This window comes from Haemorhous mexicanus, chromosome 6 (assembly GCF_027477595.1).
Source record: "Haemorhous mexicanus isolate bHaeMex1 chromosome 6, bHaeMex1.pri, whole genome shotgun sequence".
NCBI classification, from domain to species: domain Eukaryota; kingdom Metazoa; phylum Chordata; class Aves; order Passeriformes; family Fringillidae; genus Haemorhous; species Haemorhous mexicanus.
The window spans coordinates 18572746-18594020 of NC_082346.1; the positions used below are offsets into that span (position 1 = coordinate 18572746).

At 48.2% G+C, this 21275-nt stretch overlaps 2 protein-coding genes across 3 annotated transcripts in view; one reads left to right on the forward strand and one right to left on the reverse strand.

Moving 5' to 3' along the window:
• Nucleotides 1-827: 827 nt before the first annotated feature.
• PRR33 (proline rich 33) lies at nucleotides 828-20549 on the forward strand. The gene is made up of 3 exons (XM_059849063.1): nucleotides 828-1063; nucleotides 6600-6736; nucleotides 15669-20549. The coding sequence occupies exons 2-3, from the start codon at nucleotides 6716-6718 to the stop codon at nucleotides 17277-17279; spliced, it is 1632 nt and encodes a 543-aa protein (XP_059705046.1). The 5' UTR covers nucleotides 828-1063; nucleotides 6600-6715; the 3' UTR covers nucleotides 17280-20549.
• The window catches only part of LSP1 (lymphocyte specific protein 1), a 48749-nt gene continuing 37705 nt past the window's right edge, over nucleotides 10232-21275 (reverse strand). For both annotated transcript variants that reach the window (XM_059849065.1, XM_059849066.1), the window contains exon 11: nucleotides 10232-11608. The gene's annotated coding sequence lies outside the window, so the exon portion shown is untranslated. The remainder of the gene's footprint in view (nucleotides 11609-21275) is intronic.

Below are 21275 nucleotides of genomic sequence, written 5' to 3' on the forward strand. Positions count from 1 at the left end.
ATGTATAGGAGCAGCTGGAGGAATTGCACAGATGATGCTAAGATGGGAGGGACATGTTTGGAGAAAAAAACCTCCAGGGCTTATGTTTCTATATTTACAGCCAGGCAGGCAGGGCTCAAAGAGGGGTATCTGAGGCAAAGGCACCACAGGAACAAACTGGGGGGCTCCCATAGCTCTGTCATGCACAATCACTGCTAAAAACCTGGCTGTGGCAGCCTGGATCTGACAGTCTCCACACACAGCAGCAACCTCCATCTCCCCCTGGGCAGGGCCTCTTCCCAACTGCCCTTCCACATGCAAAGGGGCTTGGCTGTGCTGCAGGGTGAGAGCTTTGGGAAGGCCTGTGGATCTTCCACATCCTAGGCTCCTGGAAACCAGCAGTCACAGGTGCACAAGAAGGCAGAGGCACTTGGCACATGTGTTGCCTTAAGTGCATCTGTGTGTGAGTGCTGTGTGTCTCACACCCACCTCTCACTGACACTGCTGGGGCTCTGCCATGCACCGGAGCTGGAGGGGACCTGGAACAAAAGCAAGAGGGCAGAAATGAAGCAAAAGAGCTCATAAGCCTTTCTTAGCATGACACGAAAGCATTAATAAAGTAAGGACTTCTTAGGGAAGGCAACCCCAGGTGGCTGGAGCTGGGATGCCTGGAGTGGTTTTGCTGCCAGAGCACTCCCCACAGTTGCCTGACTATTCCAGCAGAGGATTGCAGTGCCTCGCACAACCCTCTGGTTCAGGGTTTCCATTTCACTAAATAATATCCCAGGCTTCAGCTTCCCGTCCCCTCCCTCCTGCCCCTCTCCCTTGGCAGGGCTCCCCAGCAACAGAGTGTGTGCCCTCCTGTGTGCCTGGCAGCTCCAGCACCCCCTTCCTCCCCGCCTGCAGGAGCAGAGAAGTTGTTCAGGAGCTGTGGGGCAGGAGATATTTTTGGCTCAGGTCACAGATTGATTCCTGCCCACTCTTTCCCTGCTGCTTGCAAGAAAGGGTCCCCAGCTGAGGATGTAGAGACAAGCTTTCAAAGCCGTGGAATGGGAGCACAGTGCTGCAGCCTCCGAGTCACCAGGTAACATGCACGAGCTAAAATCTCCCATCCAGCTTGCCTTTTCCAGCTGTCCTGCAGCTTATCCCCTCGCCCCCCTCCAGCCAATGCTTTTGTTATTCCTCAGGTGGGAGGGGGGCAGTGCATCCATCTTCAGCATGCCGGCTCCATGTGGGAGCTTGCTGGGTGGGGTGGGGAGATGGGTGGGCACGCTGTGCTGCTGAGGAGAGCAGCAGCTGCATGGGAACACATGGCCAGCCCTGGTATCATCCCCTGCACACCCCCTGCAGCCGTGCCCGAAGCACTAACACGGCAAAGCGGCTTTCACACTGTGCTTTCAGAACCACGGAGCAGTTTTGCTGTCTTCCACCGGCTCCTCTCCCTCGAGCTCTCCACCAGCTGGGCATGCCTCCAAGAAATACCATATTTGCCCAAACTAGCAGCAGAGTGGGGATGCACGGGAGGAGAGGCTCCCAGCTGTTTCTCTTTCCATGCCTGTGGTGGGCCCAGTTTGGCAATAGCCTTCACCAGCCCCCTGTGCCCGCCTGCCAGCTGTAGCCTGTCCCTGCTGAACTCAGGCCTGCCACACCAAGGACTGGGTCAATCAGCTCAAAAGAAAGCGTGTGTGCATGTGTGTGTGTGCCCAAGTGCATGCAGAGCCTGGGCTGACAGCAGGGTGCTTCCCAGCAGATGTGGGCTGAGTGCCCCCCTGGGCCCATGTGCTGCCCGCCGTTTGGCAGGAGCAGTGTGAGCATCTTGCAGGGCTGCACAGCCTCCACCAGAGTGGTGCTGCTGTAGGCAGAGGAGTGCTCACATCACTCAGGTTTCACTCTAAGCATCCTGACAAACGTGCAGCTGGTACAAGCAATGGGAAGGGCAGGTAATCAGACCTGTCTGCTGCAGCTCCGTTTGCAAATGGATGAGAAGCAGATATTGCTGCCTGCAGGATCCACTCAGTTCCTGCACTCAGCTCAGTTCCTGTCAAGCAACAGCTCCAGACATCCATCCTTAGATCAGGTGTCCTGTCCATGCTCTGTCCTCCCCATCACCATACCCTGGGAGAATGGCCTTTCTGCTCAGTGCTGTCCCAAAGGTCATCTGTGCAGCCCATGGGCTGCCTCTGTCAGAACTCATGTCCATGTCATGCATCTCATTTCCAGTCCCAGCATGATCTGGATCCCTCCTCCCATGGGACAGAGGGTACCTTCTCCATCCCTCAGTAAAGAGGGCTTGTCTGATGCACATCTCTTACATTTGCTCTGCTGACACCTGGTTCACAACCAAGGCTCATTCCCCACAGCCCAATTTGTGGCTGTCCTTTCTTCCCTTTGTGGGTCTCTCTATCCAGTTTAGCATGTAACTACAGGCCTCTCCAACATTTGTTTCATAGCTTAGCCACATACCGTGCTTTTCACACCTTCTCTGTCACATCCTAATTTCCCTTCTTGATTCCATCACACAGCATTTTTGTTCACAACCTGCCACCTTTTCCTCATCAGCTTCATCTCTTGGTACTTTAGATGCTCCTGCTCTAATATATAATTTTTGGATATATAATTTTTTTTTTGTCTTGACATCATCTGATCTCTCTGCATCAGCAGCAAGGTGTCTGGGGCTCTCCTCTGAGCTCCACAGCACAGCCTAGAGAGTGAGCAAGCACCACCAAGTACTTCACACTCCCTACTGATCACAGAGAGCAGATGAGGGGGAGATGGTCCCAGCTGTGCCTGCCCAGCTGCCAAAAGCTACCCAGTTTTATTAGGTGAGGGTGCAGCAAGCACCTGCCATGGGAGAAGCCCCTCTCTCCCACCAGCTGGCAGGTGAAAGAGCACACCTGAGGTCACAGACACAAACCAAGGTCTCAAACCACAAAAAGTCCCTCTGCCAGCTGACCTCAAGGCAGAGCCTGGCATGCTTTTACTGTGACAGCATACAGCAAACCAGTGTCCCTCCCTGAACAGGAACCAGGGGCTGGGGCAGAGATCTAGACAAGTTTCCATGGCCCAATGTCAGATTTTTTCTTGGTAAGTAGGAACACCCAGAATGGCTACTAGAGATGGGCCACAGGAATTTATTGTGTTGCTGGGCCACTTGCAGGGAAGCTGTAATCAACTCTTCTCATCTTTTCTGGCTTTTGGCTGAGCTATTGCAGCAGGCAGTGCACTCAGGGGAGATGATTTTACACACAATATGCAAACACATTAGTCCAGATAATTTCATAAACTGCATAAAGATGTGCACCTTGGTCAAAGGCTGGTGTGTGGGGGTTTTTTTGGGTTTGTGTTTTTTTAAATATCCTTTCCCTGTGCTCATTGCACATCAGGCAGCAGGCAGCATTTTCATGGATCATTGCCTCCAGGGCTGGCTAATACTCAGCCAGCAAGCTGAAATAGCACTGGGAAAGTTCATCTGAAAACCTCTACAGCCCTGCAAGTCTGAAATCCTACACGTTCATTAAAGACTACAGAGTTTGTAAATAAAATCAGCTACATCCTTTCCATAAAACTGCCCAGGAGAGATCCAATTTCTGAGATAAAGCAATACCTATCCCTATTACTCTCCAACAAACAGATCTACTTCCAAAGCAGACTTTGCTTCGCCCTGGAGTTGGGCAAGAGGAGATCCTGAGGTCCTTCCTCACCCAGACTTGCCCATGACTGCACTTACACCTTCATGGTAGAGCTACAGAGGAACTTTGACTGACACCTTCTGTCATTCTAAAATGGTTAAGTTCTCCAAAGTGAATTTAGTTACGAGGAAAAGGTGTTTTACTTGAGTTTGCAGTCTGAATGATTCTTTATACTCCCTTCTCTCCAAAGTCATGTTTGAATGCTTTCAAAACAACATCTTTTACTCTTTTGCATGATGTAGATATTTTGGGTTTGGCATGTTAGTCTGCTTCTACAAATAACAGCCTTGAAATAATTGAAGGTATCCAGAAAAATGTATTAAGCTGACTGGGAAAGTGTGGGAATGTATTTTTCTGCTCTGTGACATTCAGTTATAAGCCTTTTACCATGATTCAGGGCAGAGGGGAAATGGGAATCACAAAAGCCATTTAAGAAGGCAAAGTAAATTTTATACAGTTCCCCTACACCCTTTCTTCTCTTCATCCCACCCCAGAGAAAGGGATTCTGCAGGGGGGTTTATTCAGCAGTTCAAGGTTACAGTAGATGCCCTAAGTTCATTGAACAGTCTTTCCAAGTTAATTGAAGTAGCTGTCAATAAAAAGGCAGATCAGATAGTGGCTAAGTAAGTACATTCAGAGAAAGGACAGAATATAAATACCTATATATATAATTATTTTCTGTTCCTGGGCAAAATCCAATGACCTGTTTTATGCAGCCAGTCAAGAAGAGATCAGAATAGCCTTAAACTTTATAACCAGCTCCTCTGAGTTATCAGCAGACCACTATCATTTTACTGGTGATAATGGGATCCTGGGGAATATAAAACAGCCCAAAGGGGTTGAGCAAAGACCATCTTCTCTCCCAGGCTCCTCTAATACCATCCTCTTGGCACTTGGGCTCAGGATCTCTGTCCTTGGTTGCCTCTCCTTTCCCCAGAAGTGCCCTGGTGCAGGGTTTGCCATGCACAGCAATGCACCTCTTGCAGCAGTCGTTCAGAAAACAAGGAGAGCAAACGATTGCCAAGCTCTGGGTTCACCTACCTGAATCTTGGAAGGTGGCTGGGGAACATCAATGTGCCAACACCTCCTGGTTGTGGCTTCATGAAATTGCAGAAGGAGAATAAAAGGCAACAAACTAGCATTCTGTTATTGATGACCACGTTACCTACATACAGCTCCATTTAGCTTCCTGGCACTGCTGCTCTCCTCCTTGCATCTGGTGAGAGGGAATCAACCAGTATTTCCATGGAGGTCTCTAGTGTGTCATCCCTTCTGGGTAACTTGGTTGATAGAAATATCTGCCTGTCTCATCCCCTCAGCCTGTAAGAACAGAAACTCTACATCTTTGTTGAGAAATAGGAAGGGATCTGAACACTCCCTACTTCAGCATGTGCAAACACAAGCCAGCCCTTTGCATCATTCATGCAGCCTGTGCTGCAAATACATGCATTAGGCTGGTGAGGTTTCAGTGGTGACAGTGGCAGGGCAGGGTACAATGTGTCCTTGGGCATTTCTGAAGTCTGTTAAAATATTCTTATTCAGAATATGGGGGTGCTTACGTTTCCAGTTGGCTTGTTATTGCCTAGGTTTTCTTCCCCCCCAGCAACATCTTCAGTGTTGGGGACACACAAAGTCACTAGCACTCCTAAAAGACAAGAGCATTTTTGAGACATTGAAGTTGTCGGTCAAAGAGGAATTAATTGCATTAGGGTATTGGTGTGAAGGACCAAGCACCTACCCCAAATCCTCCCAGAGGTCTGCACTGCAATAAGGAGCAGTGTGTCCTGCAGAGCCAGGCAGGAGCTCACCAGTCATCAGGGAGGCAGAGGGAAGAAGGGAAATGGAAAGCTCACCTGTGACACCCACTCAAAGCACCAGCACATGCCCTCCTTCCCACAAGAACCAGCCTCATCAGATGGACCTCTGATGGATGAAGGAAGAGCTTTGCTACCTTGATCCATGATGGAGTAACTCAGAGTAGAGAGGAGTCAGTGGGCAGCAAGGCTTAGCAGGGAGAAGCAGAAGGAATTTGCCTTCAGAGCTGGCTTTGTGGAGTGGCTCATCAATCAAATGCCATATGAAACAGCCCAAGCTAAACCTGGGCATAAAGCTGCTTTGTAGACCTCCAGGAAACAGCTCTCATGTGCCCCCATCTTCCTGGGAACGTGTTTAACCCCCCAGCTGCCATGGCATTCACACTTAAAGGCTCCTGAAAGGCTGGGAAAAAGCAGAACCTGAGAAGTCAGCTGGAAAACAGGATGAAATGCCTCAAGGCCAAGAGGCAGCAAAAGTACCTGCATGGTGTCTGAGCAGCTCACAGGCTGCCCAGGACAAAGGCAGGCGCTGACACCATCCTTACCAGCTCACTTCAGCAGTCTTAGCTGAGATCTTGGAGTCAAATGCACATAAACCCCTCAACCAAAATTCACCAAAGTAATCAACTCCAAACCCTCTCTGCTCCCACTGCAGCATTTTCTACACTTGCATCCTCTGCACACAGCATGTCCCTTGCTAGGAGCAAGTGAAGACAGAGCCAGAGTTTGCTTTCCTCTTCTCTTGGGAAGGTAACAATCAAACACAGCTCCAAATTTGCATTTTACAACCCTGACTTTTGCAAAACAGTAAATCTTACCAGCCAACTTGAAAAGCCTCCAACTGGTTTCATTGCCTGGAGCTACTCTGCTAGAATAGCTGTCCTGGCAACATCACCATCCTCTGCCCTTCACCTCTCCAGTTCTTCAGATGCTGAACTTTGCAGAGCCAAAGTTGGGAGCACACAAGGGTGACACTTGATAGCCCCTCTTCACGCTAATTTTAGGTGGTGGAACTTTTCATGCTTTAAAAAGTCCCTTTATTTATTTTTGAGAAACCTCTTTTACTTGGTGGCTACCATAAACACTGTTCTATCTGATGTTTTGAACTTACTTGCAGGGCTCTAGAAAGTCACAAACAACCAGCACCTGGCATGATCTCAAAGGAACAATCACCTGTAAATTTTGTAAACTGGACTGAGTAGCATGATGCTCCCAACATGCAAATGATTTCAGATGGAACCAAATTACACATCAGTAAGTAATGCATTTCTTTTTGGTTTTGGTTTTTTTTCCAGTTAATATTGATTTTTGAGGTAGACTGCTGTCCATCACTCATTTGTTTGCCCTGGGACATGTCCTTGCTGCATCTGCTTTAGACAACTAAGGTACCATCCCTATGGGATGCAGGAGATCCTGCTTGGACACCCTAGATCTAGGCTATGTATCTCTCCAAAGACAACAAATCAAGTTTGGCCATTCAAGACAGGGACTGGATCCCATCCTCACACTACTTACACCTAAATGGATGAGACAGGCTGACAGTGAGGATGATGACTGAGCAGCAGGATGGGAGTCAGGACCAATGCCTGGAGCTGCTGTTTTGTGTCCCCAGAGGAGGTGAGCAAGGCAGGAGACCAGTCAAGGAGCTCACAGCTGCCTTGGGGAAGACCCACCCATCCAACCAAGCATCTCATTGGATAATTACCCTTGCAATTTGCTGCTTTCATGCCTTAAAGGGCTCACTTGTGTGAATCCAGTGGGATCTCCCCCTCACCTTTACTCAACCTTTCCCCATTCTTCCCATCATTCTCACAAGTCCCATTACACTTTTTTCTATTTATTTAATGCCTGTCTTCAGCATTGCTAAGCCACTATTTCTGAGAGTTATCAGGAAGAGATGAAGCACCTTCCTGAAAATTTGTGATCTAAATCAAATCACTCCACTGCAACCAGTGCAAAATCCCAGGGAAATCACCTGTCTCACCACCAGGAGCCTTGGAATGGTTCCACTTCTAAAGTACATCCTAGCTCCAACTGCACTTTTGTCAATGTGAAATACATTTTTTCTCTTAACCTGCTTATATACAGATATATCTATATCTATAAAATGCAGCATCAGGGAAAGTGTCTTGAGCTGGCAAGGAGTTACCAACAGACCAACCTCAGAGCCTTGTTCAGCAGCATATCAGCTGCCCCCTCAGTATTTATAGCCACCCTGCTCTTTGAGCTTGTTTATTTTCCTTCCCAAAGGTGGTGGTGGCAGGAGGCAAAGCTCTGATGTTCAGGCTCAGGTGTCCCCGAGGCTGACCTTTCCTTCAAAGAGCAGAAGCTGCAGACACATTTCAAGGAACAAAGTCATTTGGAAACTCTAGACTCTTGTGTCCATTACCACCCAGTGCAGAGCTGCAAACAAGGGTTGAGCAGAGATCTGTTAATTAGCATGCACACATATACATTGGGATGTATGTATAAATGAGCCTGTTTTATACTTGGAAAGAGAACCAGATGAAGTCCAGCCCACAGTCTTGAGGCAGAACAAATGCCACATAAAGACATGACACTCAAAACAGACTTGAGCTTTCCATTATTTAAGTCTCCCCCAAGTTGAAATAATGCTGTTTTACAGCATCACAGTAGTCATGGAGCACATTTTTCAATTCCATCTTGCATACATTCACCTAGAATTCATCTGTTAGACCCTGTTGGGGAAAAAAGCAGCCCTGAAGCCTGCCACAGAAAGACAAGCAGCACGTTTCAGCATCACTGGAGCCTCCACAGATTTATTTCAGAGCTGATGCTGCCGAAATGATATTCCCCTTCAGCATAATCTAGACAAGATGGGTAAAGAAGAAATTGTAGTGAACCAACACCTCAAGGTATGCCACCAGTTCAGAGCACTGAGCCCACACAGAGGTTCCCAGTCCCTCTTTTTGGACACTGCCAACCTGCCAAGGGGATGGTAATTTGGGGAAGCATGGCAGCACGGGGATGCAGGGACCAGGAAAGCATCACTCTTCTCCACCAGGCTTTGAGGGTAAGACTAATCCTGCAAGACTCACTCAGTGTGACAATTTGTCCTTGTTATGCTCAAAATGCAGCAGTCTCAGGAGAAGACAGAGCTAAGGTCTCATAGCAAAAGCCTCTGAGATGCCAGTGCTGCAGAAACCACAGTGCTGTGGAAAATGAACAGAGGAAAGATAGGAAGCAGTCAGCTACTGACTCACCCCAGACCAGCAAGTGCTGCAGAGTGGCACCAGCCTGCTCTCCCTCACTCACAAAGTCCTACAGGTTCCTGCTGAGGGAAGAGATGAGCCTCCATGCCCTCATCCCCTCTTAGCATTGCCCAAAATGCACATCCAGCAATTCTGGGCTGCAGCATCCCTTTTTTCATTTTGGGAAAGGTTTCACCATTCTGGTAACCCCACTGCCAGTCCCACCATCCTGTGCACACCATGTTACTTTGGGAGGAGAAACAGCACATCATCGAGTTAATTTAGCTGGGGGAACATTTCCCCTGGCAGATATAAGTACCTCAAAGAGCAGCACACATTTACTCTGAGCAGTTCTCTCCCTGGTTCCTGACCACCACTAGAGAGCTCTGGTCTCCCATAACCTGCTCACTTCTCTGCTGTCACCACAACCTGAATTATAGCAGTTGTTTATTGAAACCACATCTAGGTCCCTGTGGGCTTTAAGTGGAGAAAATATACTCTGCAAATTAACTCTCCTTAGAGAGGGAATCTCACACAAACAGCCTTTGTGGCCTTCTCTGCCCTCTCCAAACTGGCAGGGCACAGGAATAGTAACTGGAGAAGTTTTCAGCCATCATTTCTACCAGCCAGCTGCAGAATGTGTTGAAAAAATCAGTGCAACCAGTCTGCACACAGGCAAAGCAGTGTTATTTTCACCTCCAGCCAGGACATCTCTCTGCACCACAGTGCTACTGTTCAGCCCCACTTGAAAATCTCAGCATAGCAGAGGAAGGGCTGAAGGGAAGAAAATGGGGCCATGCTGCTCAGTGCTTTGAGGACTCCTTGAATTCCTACCTCCCTGAACTGAAGCAGAGGATGGAAAGAACAAGGGTACCAATCAGCAGAAAGATAAAAGCAAGAAGTTATATTTGGAATTATCTCCTTCCTCACCTACACCTTCCTAAAGTGTTAGGATAGCAGAAACTCTTCATTGTCTCTACACCATAAAAGTGTTATTACTTGGAAGGTCACCCCCATAAAAAGGTTTTTCCATAAAAAGGTAGATGGTTCCAGATAGAGCCATCAGCTCATTAGTGGGCTGGGTTATAGCACAGACAGCTATACTGACCTTATCAAAGCTGGATGAGCAGGATACAGAAGAATTTATTTCATGTTTTTATTGCTGACACCACCAGTGATGTTGGTTGAAGCCTGTGATGTTGCTCAGGTCTGTTACCTGGGGAGTGCAGCTCTGTGCTTCTCCGAGCTGATCACACTCCCCAGGAAGGCTCTGCAGGCTGCTCCATTGCTCACCCAGGCATCACTCCTTCCCCTTTTAGAGGGGAATGACAATTACTCCCAATGAAAAGTACAGCAAAATAACATGGATGTAAATGGGACAGGCACACAGAAAACCCCTTTCCTGCATAAGTCAAGCTCCTTTTCTTCTTGTCACTCAGATTGATGCTTCTCCTCCACCTCACATTCAAGCAGAGTTTCAAGGAAAACAGCTTTGCTGCAGACTCCTACATGAACAAAATTCTCAGAGCTGCCATCGTTACAACATCATCTTCAAATTTTATTAAATGCTTACAAAAAACAAAAAGAAAATCCAGGGGGCAGAAAATTTTAAGCAGAAAGCACACTTATGCAGGAGAAAAAACAAGGTGCCCTCCCTCCTCCAGGAGGGTAGAAACAAGTTGCAAAATTATGTTGACATGGGAAGACAGTAGGAATGAGACCAAAGAGGGGATGAGGGACATGTTAACACCATGAAGAGACAGGAGAGTTCAGAAACAACCCTAGAAGCTGATTTGAAGACCTCAGGCCCAAGGCCAGAAATGCCACTCTTGAGGGACTCAGTTTCCTCAAGTTCACAGCAAGCCTTGGTCTCCCCAAACAATTCACTTGGATGCCATTTCACCAAGACAGCTTCCAGCAGCAGCCCTTCCCCAGATATCCTGCTCAGCTCCAGGAACACAGCTCACAAGGATATCAAGGTGCCACCACATCTGACTTTTAGAAGCGTTTCAGTCACTGGCACCGCAGCCCACAGGTCAGAGAATAAGCAAATCACTTTCCCCAAGAAGGGAGATAACACCAGGGCCAGTGCTCCTCACCTGGGAAAGGAGATCTCCAATCCATCTTAGACAGGAGAGGAAGGCAGCAGCTATTTGAAACAAAGCTGCCATTGCCCTGAGACAGAAAAGTGGCAGGAACATTTTGGCAAGGGTACATAACTGTGATTAAAGAATGATCTGGGAACTAAAAAAAAAAAAAACCAAGACTAAATTGAACACAATTTGGTGTACACAGACCAGAGATGGAAGTCCCTCCAAGCAGAGGATGTAGAGGGACAGAGGCTGCATCATAAACAGGGCAAGACTTTACCCACAGCTGGCACCAGCAGAGTGACAAGTGATCCTTGCACTCTCATCACACTCTCCTTGCAGTCTTTTTACACTCAGGACCTGCCCACTGCCCTCCTTTCAAACACCAATTCTTCACCAGATTTCTCTTGAGTTCCCTTCTCTGCCACCACCCACCCACCAAGGGCCACAAAAAGAGAAATTCCTAATCACATAACAAAAGCCTTGCCTGCTCAGCAGGGCAGCAGATCCCTCTCTTCCAACACTTAAGGTGAGGAAACAGAGCCTCTCATCTCCATAGCAGAGACAGATTAAAGAAAAAGAAAATAAAAAAAAGCCAAAGAGTCACATAGAAAGTTAAAACAGGGATGAGTTTTGTCAGCTGATCTAGTTCCTTTCATCCATCTGGAGGCAGTGTGGGGTATTGCACAAACCCCAAGAGGAGTCAGGCTGTACCCAAAGCAGACTGACAGCAGTCAGGAGAAGAGAAACATCCTTCAATTATCTTCTGTGGAGCAGAGGAAATAGTGGCATGGAGGGTCGCAATGAGTCGGGATCAAGCTCAGCTGCAAGACAAGAAAACAATGTTACAGATAGCATTTGGCCTCTCATGAGCAACACCCTGGGCTACACAGAAACTATCTGGTGGGTTTCTCCCACCCATTTTCACCAAGCCCTGGGAATCAGCCCACCCATAAGGCTTTGGCACAAGTGAACCATGCTGGGAATGCCCATGCCCACGGCAGAGGAGATGCTGAGGGCTGCACACCCCGCAGAGGCCATGGCTGCACTCCTGCCACGCTGTCTCCTACCAAAAAGGAGATTTTCAGGCTTCCTCCCAGGCCCAAGAAAGCCACTAAAGCAGAGAGTGCCCCCACAGCCCCGAGAGCCGCAGCTCTGCTGGGGACCATCTGCAGCAGGGCTGGGTTCCTGCAGCTCTCCATCTGCTCCACGCACGACAGCTGGTGCAGCCAAGGGGCTCCAGCACACAAATGACTTTTCCATCACTTGATAAATGACTCCTGCGTGCTGACACTCTCCCCTCTATTCCTGATTTGGGGCTGATTGCAAATGGAGCCAAGTCAGGAGAACAGTTGGGGTCCAAGAGTGGATGAGCGCCCATCCACCCATGGGGGCTCAACCAGCAGCAGAGAAACTTAACCCTTTAAAAGCCTCCTGACTTCTAGATTCACTTCTTTCCAGCTTGTCACAAACCCACACAAGTTTCCCAGGCAGTGCTTCCCCTATTGTCCCCAGGCTTTCAGCTCCAGCCTTTCCACTGGCAATAAAGCAAGTTTGTCTGCCCCTTTATTTTTGCTTCATTAGGTGGCAAGGGGGAAGACAAATCTTCCTTGTTGAAAATTTCTCCTGAGCACACAAAGCTCTGAAGGAGACTCAAAACAAAGCCAGGCATGACAGGGAAGACAAATAAATTAACAGCTGATTTCCTTTTGCCATCTCTCAGCATCTCACTGCTCCATTAGTCAAGCACACAGATTCCAGTACAGTCACATGCCATGGAAGCCACCACCCATAAGGACCCCAAGACCCACAGCACAGCAGGTTTCAAGTCAGATGGGATGCTGAGATAGCAGCAAGAATGATTTTAAAAGCACAGACTCTTTGTAAGAGACAACAAATCTTGAGCTTGTACAGCATGAAGCAGCATCTAACTTTGGGAGCAGAGGGATTTTCCTGGTGTGTGCATACTGAACTCTGAGAGCCCCCATGCCCTCCTCAGCAGCATCTGGCAGCTTGCAGCAAATCCCAGGCAAGATCCTTCTCCGACTCATGTGGGGAGCTGCATTTTTCTGGAGTGCAGCAGTCCATAGGACAAGGAAAACACTGAGAGCTGATCAGTAGCTGGGAAGTTCACTGCCCTGCCTCTTTAGTATTCCCTACACAAGCCTGAAGCAGGTCAACCTTATAAATCTGGTTTACCAGTGCTGCTGGACCATAGCTCATCTTGTAGTACAGCCTGTCCATGGGACCACATTAAACAGGAGCAGATTAAGTCCTTCCACAATAAATCCTACCATGAAGTGCAGGTATTGCTCACCCTTCAGCAGACTTTAAAAAGGCACAAAAAACCCCACAAGCAATTACCAATTCCTACACAAACAGAGCCAGAGCAGTGTCACACAGAAGTACCTACATGTCCCTCCCAACTGAGACATTTTGGCTTTCTGACCCAGAAGAATCTAAAACACCCACGAGGCTGGGGAGGAAAGCAGGTATATGACAAAGGAATGGGCTCTCAGCCTTTTTTTGGAACAGTGCAGACTTGCCCCTAAGAGTAGCTCCTGGAACAAAGCAAATCCTAATGACAGCCTTGTGCCCAAGGAATGAAGCTGATAAGACACAGGGAATGTCCAACAGTTGTCACCTCCAGCTGACACAAATCCCCTCCAAGCCCCCTCACAGAAAACAGCAGGTCTCTCATGCCTACAGCTAAAGTAAATCATAGAATGATAGAATAGCTTGAATGGGACCTTTAGTTGAAAGGGACCTTTAAAGGTCATCTAATCCAACACCCATGCAATGAACAGGGACATCTGCAACTAAATTAGGCTGCCCAGACCCCCATCCAGCCTGACCTGGAATGTTTCCAGGGATAAGGCATGCACCACCTCTCTGAGAAACCTGTTCCAGTGTTTCACCACCCTCATCATAAAAAAAAGAAATAAAAACCCCACAAACTTCTTCCTTATATCTAGTGTGAATTTACCCTCTTTGTTCAAAAGCTTTACCCGTTGTCCTATTTCAACAAGTCCTACTAAAATGCCTGTGCCCCATCTCTCTTATGAGCCACCTTTACATACTTAAAGGTCACAATAAGTCTCCCCAAAGGCTTCTCTTCTCCAGGATGAACAACCTAACTCTCTCAAGCCTGTCCTCATACTCACAGAAGTGTTCTAACCCTCTGTTCATTTTTGTGGTCCTCCTCAGCAGTTGCTCCAACAGATCCACATCTCTCTGGTACTGAATGCACAGGCTAGACACTGCCTGTACCCTGCCCACCACAGCCTCTGCTCTGGAGGGCAGCTCATCCACCACACTGAGGGCTTGACCTTGAAGTTTTTAAGCTCAACATGCCACCTCTTGAGTGCTTTTATTTGCTGCTGCCTTTAAAAAAAAAAATCTAAAAAAAAAAAAAAAATCATCCTTTTCCCCACACCATGCCCAACCAGTTTTGGCAGACACCACCTGCTTGCTGGGTATGGATCACCTTCCCAGCTTCCCAGCCCAGTGCTGACAGCAGCACTGCAAGCCCAAAGCCAGCACTGGGCACTCAAGCACAAATAGCTGTTCCACACTTCCCAGAGTTCTATTCAGGATAGTTTTCCTGCACAGTAGGTATCACATTACACACCCACACTAACCAGAGCAGGCTGGCAGCCACCAGGAGCAGAACACAGTACACAAAATAAACAGCCCCCCAGGCAAGCCTGACATCACCCTGCCCTCCTCTTCCTTGTTTCAGGATGCTCAGTTGCATCCAGCACCAGGGATTAAGGGGCTCAGTGATTTATGCCTCATTTCATAGCAAAACTCAGCAACTCTGTGCTGAGCAAGAGCCAGGATAGAGTCAGATTTCCTTCCTGGGGCTGCCAAAGAGTCACTGCAGGTCAGAGGCTGTTTGGTGCTCCTCAGCTTGCTCAGGAAGAGAAAAGAGAGAAGTGAGAGGAGTTTTATCTTTGTATCCCCAACACAAACCCTTAGCTCCACTGTGCTCACCTGACCTGCGGTCACCAAAAAGGAGGCAGTGATGAGTTAGCAATAAAGAGGAGGAAAAGCAGCCAAGCATCCCTGCAGGAGCAGCCCAGCACTGGCCAAAGGGCTGCAATTGCCATTGGAGATCAGACCTGACAGAGAGCACAAGCCATTTCTGCTTCATTCAAGAATGAGTGATAAAGGCAAGATGGGGGCAAAGCCTCCCAAGGGAAAGAGAAAACTTGGTTTTATCTTGGAGGAAAATGTTATCCCTGGGCTTCATGCAGCAAGAGAAGACCAGCCAGAGTCAGTGCTGTGACAAAGCACTTCCTCACTGATAAACAAATCTTCTGAGAAGCCCTGTATTTCACAGGGGTGTCTTCATGCCAGCTGAAATGAATCAAGGCCAGCCCTGACTCTGATTCAAAAGACACATGTAGTTTATGGCTGTTCTGTTGTATGTAACATTGTATCAGAGTATTAATAACCAAAATTTGGAAAGCCATGAAACATTCCTGCTTTTTGCCTCTGGAGTTGTTTCAAAGCTTCAAAATTTCAAACCCACTTTGTTTCCCTTGACATTTCCTTCCAAATCCCATTAGGACTTGCCAAGACACGAACATCTGGGGTCCCCAGGAGCTCTCACTGTGCTAATGCCAGGAGCAGAAGGGCTCTAGGTTTGGCAATACAGCTTCCCCCCAGGACATCTCTTGCCCTGCCACACCCACCCTCAAGACTGGCTGAGGTTACCTCAGGAGAGTAACAAAACAAAGACTGGTGCTCTTCCCCCACAATACCAACTCCATACTCATAGCTTTTAGAGAGAGGAAGAGGAGGACTCGTATATAAATATTTCAGAATCCAGCCCGGGGCTAAGCCCACACCAACTCTAAACTTGGTCTTTTCTTGCAGGAAATGACAATGCTGATAACAGTATCATCCTCCACCCAGCCTGTTTCCAATCACCACCCCCTTTCTCCCCCTCCCACCCTACCAAAGCCTGGGAAGGACAACCTGCGCCTGCAGCGGCTGCTGAAGAAGGCAGCGAGGAAGAACGCCATCCTCACCTCGGAGCAGGGCAAGTCCTTCCGCTCCAGCCTTTCGCCTGTGAACGAAGCCAGCCCCGACCAAGAGCGTGCAGAGAGCGCTGCCCCAGCAGCGGAGACCCCTGAAGCCACAGCAGCCCCCTCTGCCCCCCTGCCAACCCAGCTCTCCATCAGGCCCGTCAGCCACCGCGCCCTCTCCCCGTTCCGAAAGGGGAAGCCTTTCGCGCTGAAGGTCACCGAGCAGCGGCGCATCGCTGAGCATGTCAAGCTCACGGCCTCCTCGGCCATGCCCCTGCTACAGAAGCCAGAAGCTCTTGAGACTCCACAGCAGCCTGAAGGCATGGGCTCCCACCTTCCCTCTCCATCTGACCCTTCAGAATCTGTTTTCCCCCAGCCTCCTCCTTCCAGTACACCCAGCAAAGAAAGGGCACCAGAGGTTACCTATGTCACCAAGGTGAACACTTATTTCCACAGCGTCAAGCCACCCAGGGCTAAGACTCCCACACCAAACCCGACCCAAGGAACTGTCAGCCACGAAGACAAAAGGCCTACTTCCCCAGCACCTCAAACAAGCAGCTCTGAACCACCTCCAGAGCAGACACCCACCTCACTTAAAGACAGCAAGGCCGCTCCCCCTTTGCCAAAACCTCCCCTCGTTCCTGCTGCAGAGACAGAGTCTCCTGATCAAGCTCCCAAGCCTGCTCCTACTGAGAAGCCCAGCACCTCTGATGCCCACACCAATAAGCCTACAACCCATGGAAGCAACACTGAATGCAAGACAGCTCCTGAATTACCAGAGCAAGACAGAGACATCCCAGAACCATCAACATCCAGCGCTCCCTGGAGGCAAGCACGCCCAGCAACAGCAGCTCCAGCACAAGCTGATGGTACCGGGTCCACCTCCACAGACACCAAGGCAGAACATGTCACTGAACCCCAGATGACTCCCAGCTCACCCAACACCAGCTGTCCTCCCAAGGCTGAGCCAGCACCATCACCAGGAGAAGCACCAAGGCCTCCTGGAAGCAGTGCCAGTGGCTGGCATCGCCTCAAGAAGCACTTGATGGTGCAGCCAGAAGCAACCAACTTCCCAGAGTCCAAGCCAGAAAAGCAGGGACAGGAGGAAGGGAATAAAGAGGACGCTGCTCAAGCAGTCATCAAGCAAGACTGCATGCTGGTTAAATCCAAAGCCATGAGAATGTGGGATGCCATTTTATACCAGGTGGCACTCAGCAAGGAGAAGAAGCAGCAGGCAGAAGAGAAGAAGCCACAAAAGGAAGAAAGCCTCTTTCTTCCCCGCCGCCTACCCATCCTTCTACACAAGCCACGCTTTGATGCCCGGAAGCTGAAGGAACTGGCTGCCAAGCCCATGACAAAGATCAGCACCATGTTTGAGGTGCGCCACTTCCGGCCCAAAGGGGCTGAGGAGCACACCAAGAGCTTTAACAGAACGGCGTCAGGATGGTCTGTCCACTGAAGCCAGGCTGCTGCACGCCTCTGGAGGTGCACCAACCTCTGACCAAGCCCAGTGGAGCCAAGTATAAGGAAAAAAGGAATTAAATAAAACTCCTCCAAGCCAGCACCCCGTGCTGCAGGTTTAAGGGTTACTCTCCATACATTTAAAAGCTCAAATGCGTAACTACCACATCCACAGGTGACAGAAAACAAACATTTTTCTTGTTTGTTTTAAGAAGAGTCAACAGCAATCACTGGAGGAAATAAGAGTGAAGGCACATGGCAAAGAGGACAAGCTGCCTATAGAAAAAAGACCAGTTTAGAGTAGGATAATGGAATCTGATTTTTTTTGTTGCATTTATCTAAGAGATTGATCCTAGGAACAACAGCAGTTGCATCTAAAATGAAGGCATCTGGGTTGCTCCATGTCTCTAGGAAGTGTCTTAGAAACCAAACTCAAAGAGGATACATATAGCCTCTAACTCCTCCACTGAAAGTGTACTCCACACCCATTTGCTGAGAACAAAATGGAAACTCATCCTTTCACCCAAGGCACAGACAAGAGACAAAGATGTCCTGCTCTCACCAAGCAGTTCATCTGTCTATCAAAATGGGCACCATCTGACAGCCTCCTCGGCCAGTCTACTAAATAACAATGCACACAAGAATAATTTTGTTTCAATAATCAAGTTCTGTTATGTATTTTACCGTGTTTTGTCCACAATAGCTGATGGTTAATGTTTCCACGATAACCAACAAGACCCTGCTTTAGCATGTGGGTATCCAACTCTGTATTTAACAAGGTGCTGGTTTCTGAGGGGTTCTGCTAACCACATGTAGTCTCATTTTCAGGGTGAACATCATGACAGTTGCACCCTGCTTGTCCCTGATGTCCTGAAAAAGGGGCATTTAAAGGAAATCCCCAACTCTGCCCACTCACAGAGACAACTGGGCTTTCCAGTATTGCCCTCTGCAACTCCACTGGCAGCAGGCTTGTGAGCATTGGGAGATTGGTTATTTCTGTTTCACAAGGGACTTGGTTATGTGCTGGGGTGTTCCTACACAGCTAATATAGGATTGCTATGTTTAGCCCAAGTAGAATATAAAGAGCTGGGCACAGAGTTTCCTTTTACACGTGCAGAGGTTATGGAGAACTGACCAACAGTTCCTCAGGTCAAACTGCAAACAGACTTAGAAACAAAGAGTCCCTTCTGCCTTTTTTGAAGTCTTCCTGTTTTGCAGTGGTGCTGTAAGAGCAGTTCATTTAGCAAACCTTCACTTAAGACTGGTAAAGTGAAAACTTATTTCTATTGTGTAACCCCTTCCCTACTGAAAGGGCCAAAAGCAAGTAGGAAGAATAACCCAATTATCTAAGGTGGGGATTTCTTCAAACCCCCAGTTTTCAAAGAAAAAGGTAACAAGAGGTTGGAAATGTGCAACAATCACAAGGGAATTCCAGGTAAGCCTCTGCAGGATAATTTAACATCACTGCAAGAGAAGGCTACAGAGAAGAAGGCTACAGACAAACATCCATGCAGCAGCACAGCCATAAAAATTTAAATAGTGTAGCATAAAACATGTAAAGCAGATAAAGGCAACCTTACCAGAGAGTGATAAATGGCACCTTACTGCAGCACAGCCAGGTGGATGCCTCTGCACAAAGCTCTGGATGCACAAGGGCCACAGTACTGGCATGAAGCAGAGCAGCCAACATCAATTACATTTGGGAGACTCAGGTGAAAGTGGTTTAAGAAGCACTTGTGTTTTAAAACAGCTTTTGTCCTGCACCAAGGACAACCACCCAGAGCAATCCAGCAACTCTCACCTAAGGCTTAGGTTTTGCATCTGCTAGGTTTCCAGTCTGGCAGCACTCACACCCCAGCCCCACTGCACATGGATGAAGGATGGGGAAATGCCACTGGGGAGAGCAATTCCTACAAGCAGAAGGAAGGAGACAGAGGAAGGCAGGTCTGGGTGCACGGTTTAGCTCTTTTACCCCATAAAGGGCAGAGGCACACAGCAAGTATGGCAAGTCCTGCAGAGACAGACCCTGACATGAGAGTACCACAGACAGGAGGACATATCCCTGTAGGCAGCAATGGCTGATCACTGGAAGTCATTGTGGTGTGTTCCAGCCTGAGCTGTCGTGCTGAGGAAGAGAAGGGGAATGCTACTGGGCACAGAATTTGCCTATTTTTCAATGCCAAATGACATCAGGCAGTTGCTAAATGCCCAAATTGACACCTACAGAAAAACCCTTGTTCCATAGCCTGCAGTGAGGTCCTGCAGCCCAGGAAGGGAGGGAAGGAAAGAAGAGAGAAAAAAAAAAACAACAAACAAACAAAAAAAAAAAACCAAAAACACCACATCACACCTGTGTTTAAGCAACTAGAGAGCTGCAAAGGTGGTGTAAAGCAAGTGACAGGGGTGAGCCAGAAGGGTTTGAGAGCAAGAAGGCCATGACAGTGATCCAGCAGTAGGGAAAAAGGATGAACATAGTTCAAAGGGGTACAGAGGAGCTAGAGAGCAGCTCCCCAGGGAGTTCAGAGCATACAAAACAGACAGCTAAGAACCTAAGTACAGAAACAAGCCAAGCTCCTTCAGCTATCACAGCCATTTTGCTATTCACAGTAGAACAAACCCCAATACTTCCATGTGAACAAACCCAGAGAGCAACAGTGTGGTGCCATGGCTGTGTGGAGGGCTGGGTGGATCCTAGAGGACATCCTGTGACAGAGCCTTGCCTTTCAGGAAAGGCTGCTGGACAAAGAGCAGAGCCAAAGGCACTTTCATTTGAGCTGCTCAGAGAAACCCAGGTAGGGCAAACAAAACCTGCTGACAACCTAGCAAAACCTGTTTGCTGCAGAGAACTGAAGCTCACTAGGTTCCACCTGGTGCAATGAAACAGACATCAGGAGAAAGAGGAGACTGATCAGAGGGGAGACCTTATAATAGGTTTCTCAAAGTCACAGGCAGAGAAGCAAGTTGAGGGTGGAAGTTCTGTGGACTAAAAACACAGCTTCAGGCAGTCTTGGGGTTACTGCTGCCCATCTCAAACAGCATTCAAAAGGGCATCTCCTCTAAATGGGCACTACAAAAGGAAAAAAACAAGCCAAAACAAACAAAACACTCAGAAGCCAGCTCCTTGAGGGTGGGAGGGAGGGGAAAGAAGGAACCCAAGCCCCAGAAGAATTCAGAAACAAAAGGTGTTTTGTAGCAGGCAGAGCTATTTTAACCTTGGCAATGAAATAAAGCTTCTTTTTTATAGTAGGGAAAAAAAAAAAAAAAGAGAATGAGCTTGTTTTCACCCTCAACTTCCTCTCCACTCACTGTGCCAGATGCTGCCCAGTTGGATCCAACCAGTTATCACCTCCCTCTACACCATTCCTCTCCATTGCCACAACCCTCTACTATCATCCACTCAAGATAACACCAGGATATCTAAGAGCCTAAACACAATAGGAACATGAGATCCAAAGGCCATTTCAGGAGAGCAGAGAGACAGCAACCCAGCTCTGCTTTGCCCTTGCTGCACACCAGAGAACAGTCCTTTCTGCTCTGTTGTTCTACCCAGTACAGCAGATGTTCACATCCTTCCTGCTACAACCTTACTATAGACTGGTTCCAAGAGGTTACTGAAGTCATTAAAAGTTTTCTCCCTGATTAATTCAGTAAATCTGGGAATCAAACCCCAGAAACATTTGAATTTCAGAAGTACATCAGCCCCCATGCTCAGCCAGAATTATCTCCAGCTCTCTCTCTCTACTCCTTGCAACTTAAGAGAGCATAAGCAAAGACAGCAGATAGAGACCATTCCTTTGAACTAGCAAAGGCAAACACATCTTCACCCAAACAGCAGCAGCTAAGGGACTTGCCCTGCAGATTAAACTAACAGAGGTATCCAGCAGCATCAGAAAGGCAGAGACCAAAACAAACCCCTGCTGTGTACCCACTCTGTTCCAGCCCAGACAGTCAGGCCCAGAAGCCAGGCTCCAGCTGTTCCCATAGAGCACCTTCC

Excerpts from the sequence above, each read along its gene's own strand:
- PRR33 (XM_059849063.1), top strand. The coding sequence starts at position 6,716 with ATGGAACCAAATTACACATCA. Across the intron at positions 6,737-15,668 it reads TGGAACCAAATTACACATCA|GAAATGACAATGCTGATAAC; the intron begins GTAAGTAATGCA and ends CTTTTCTTGCAG.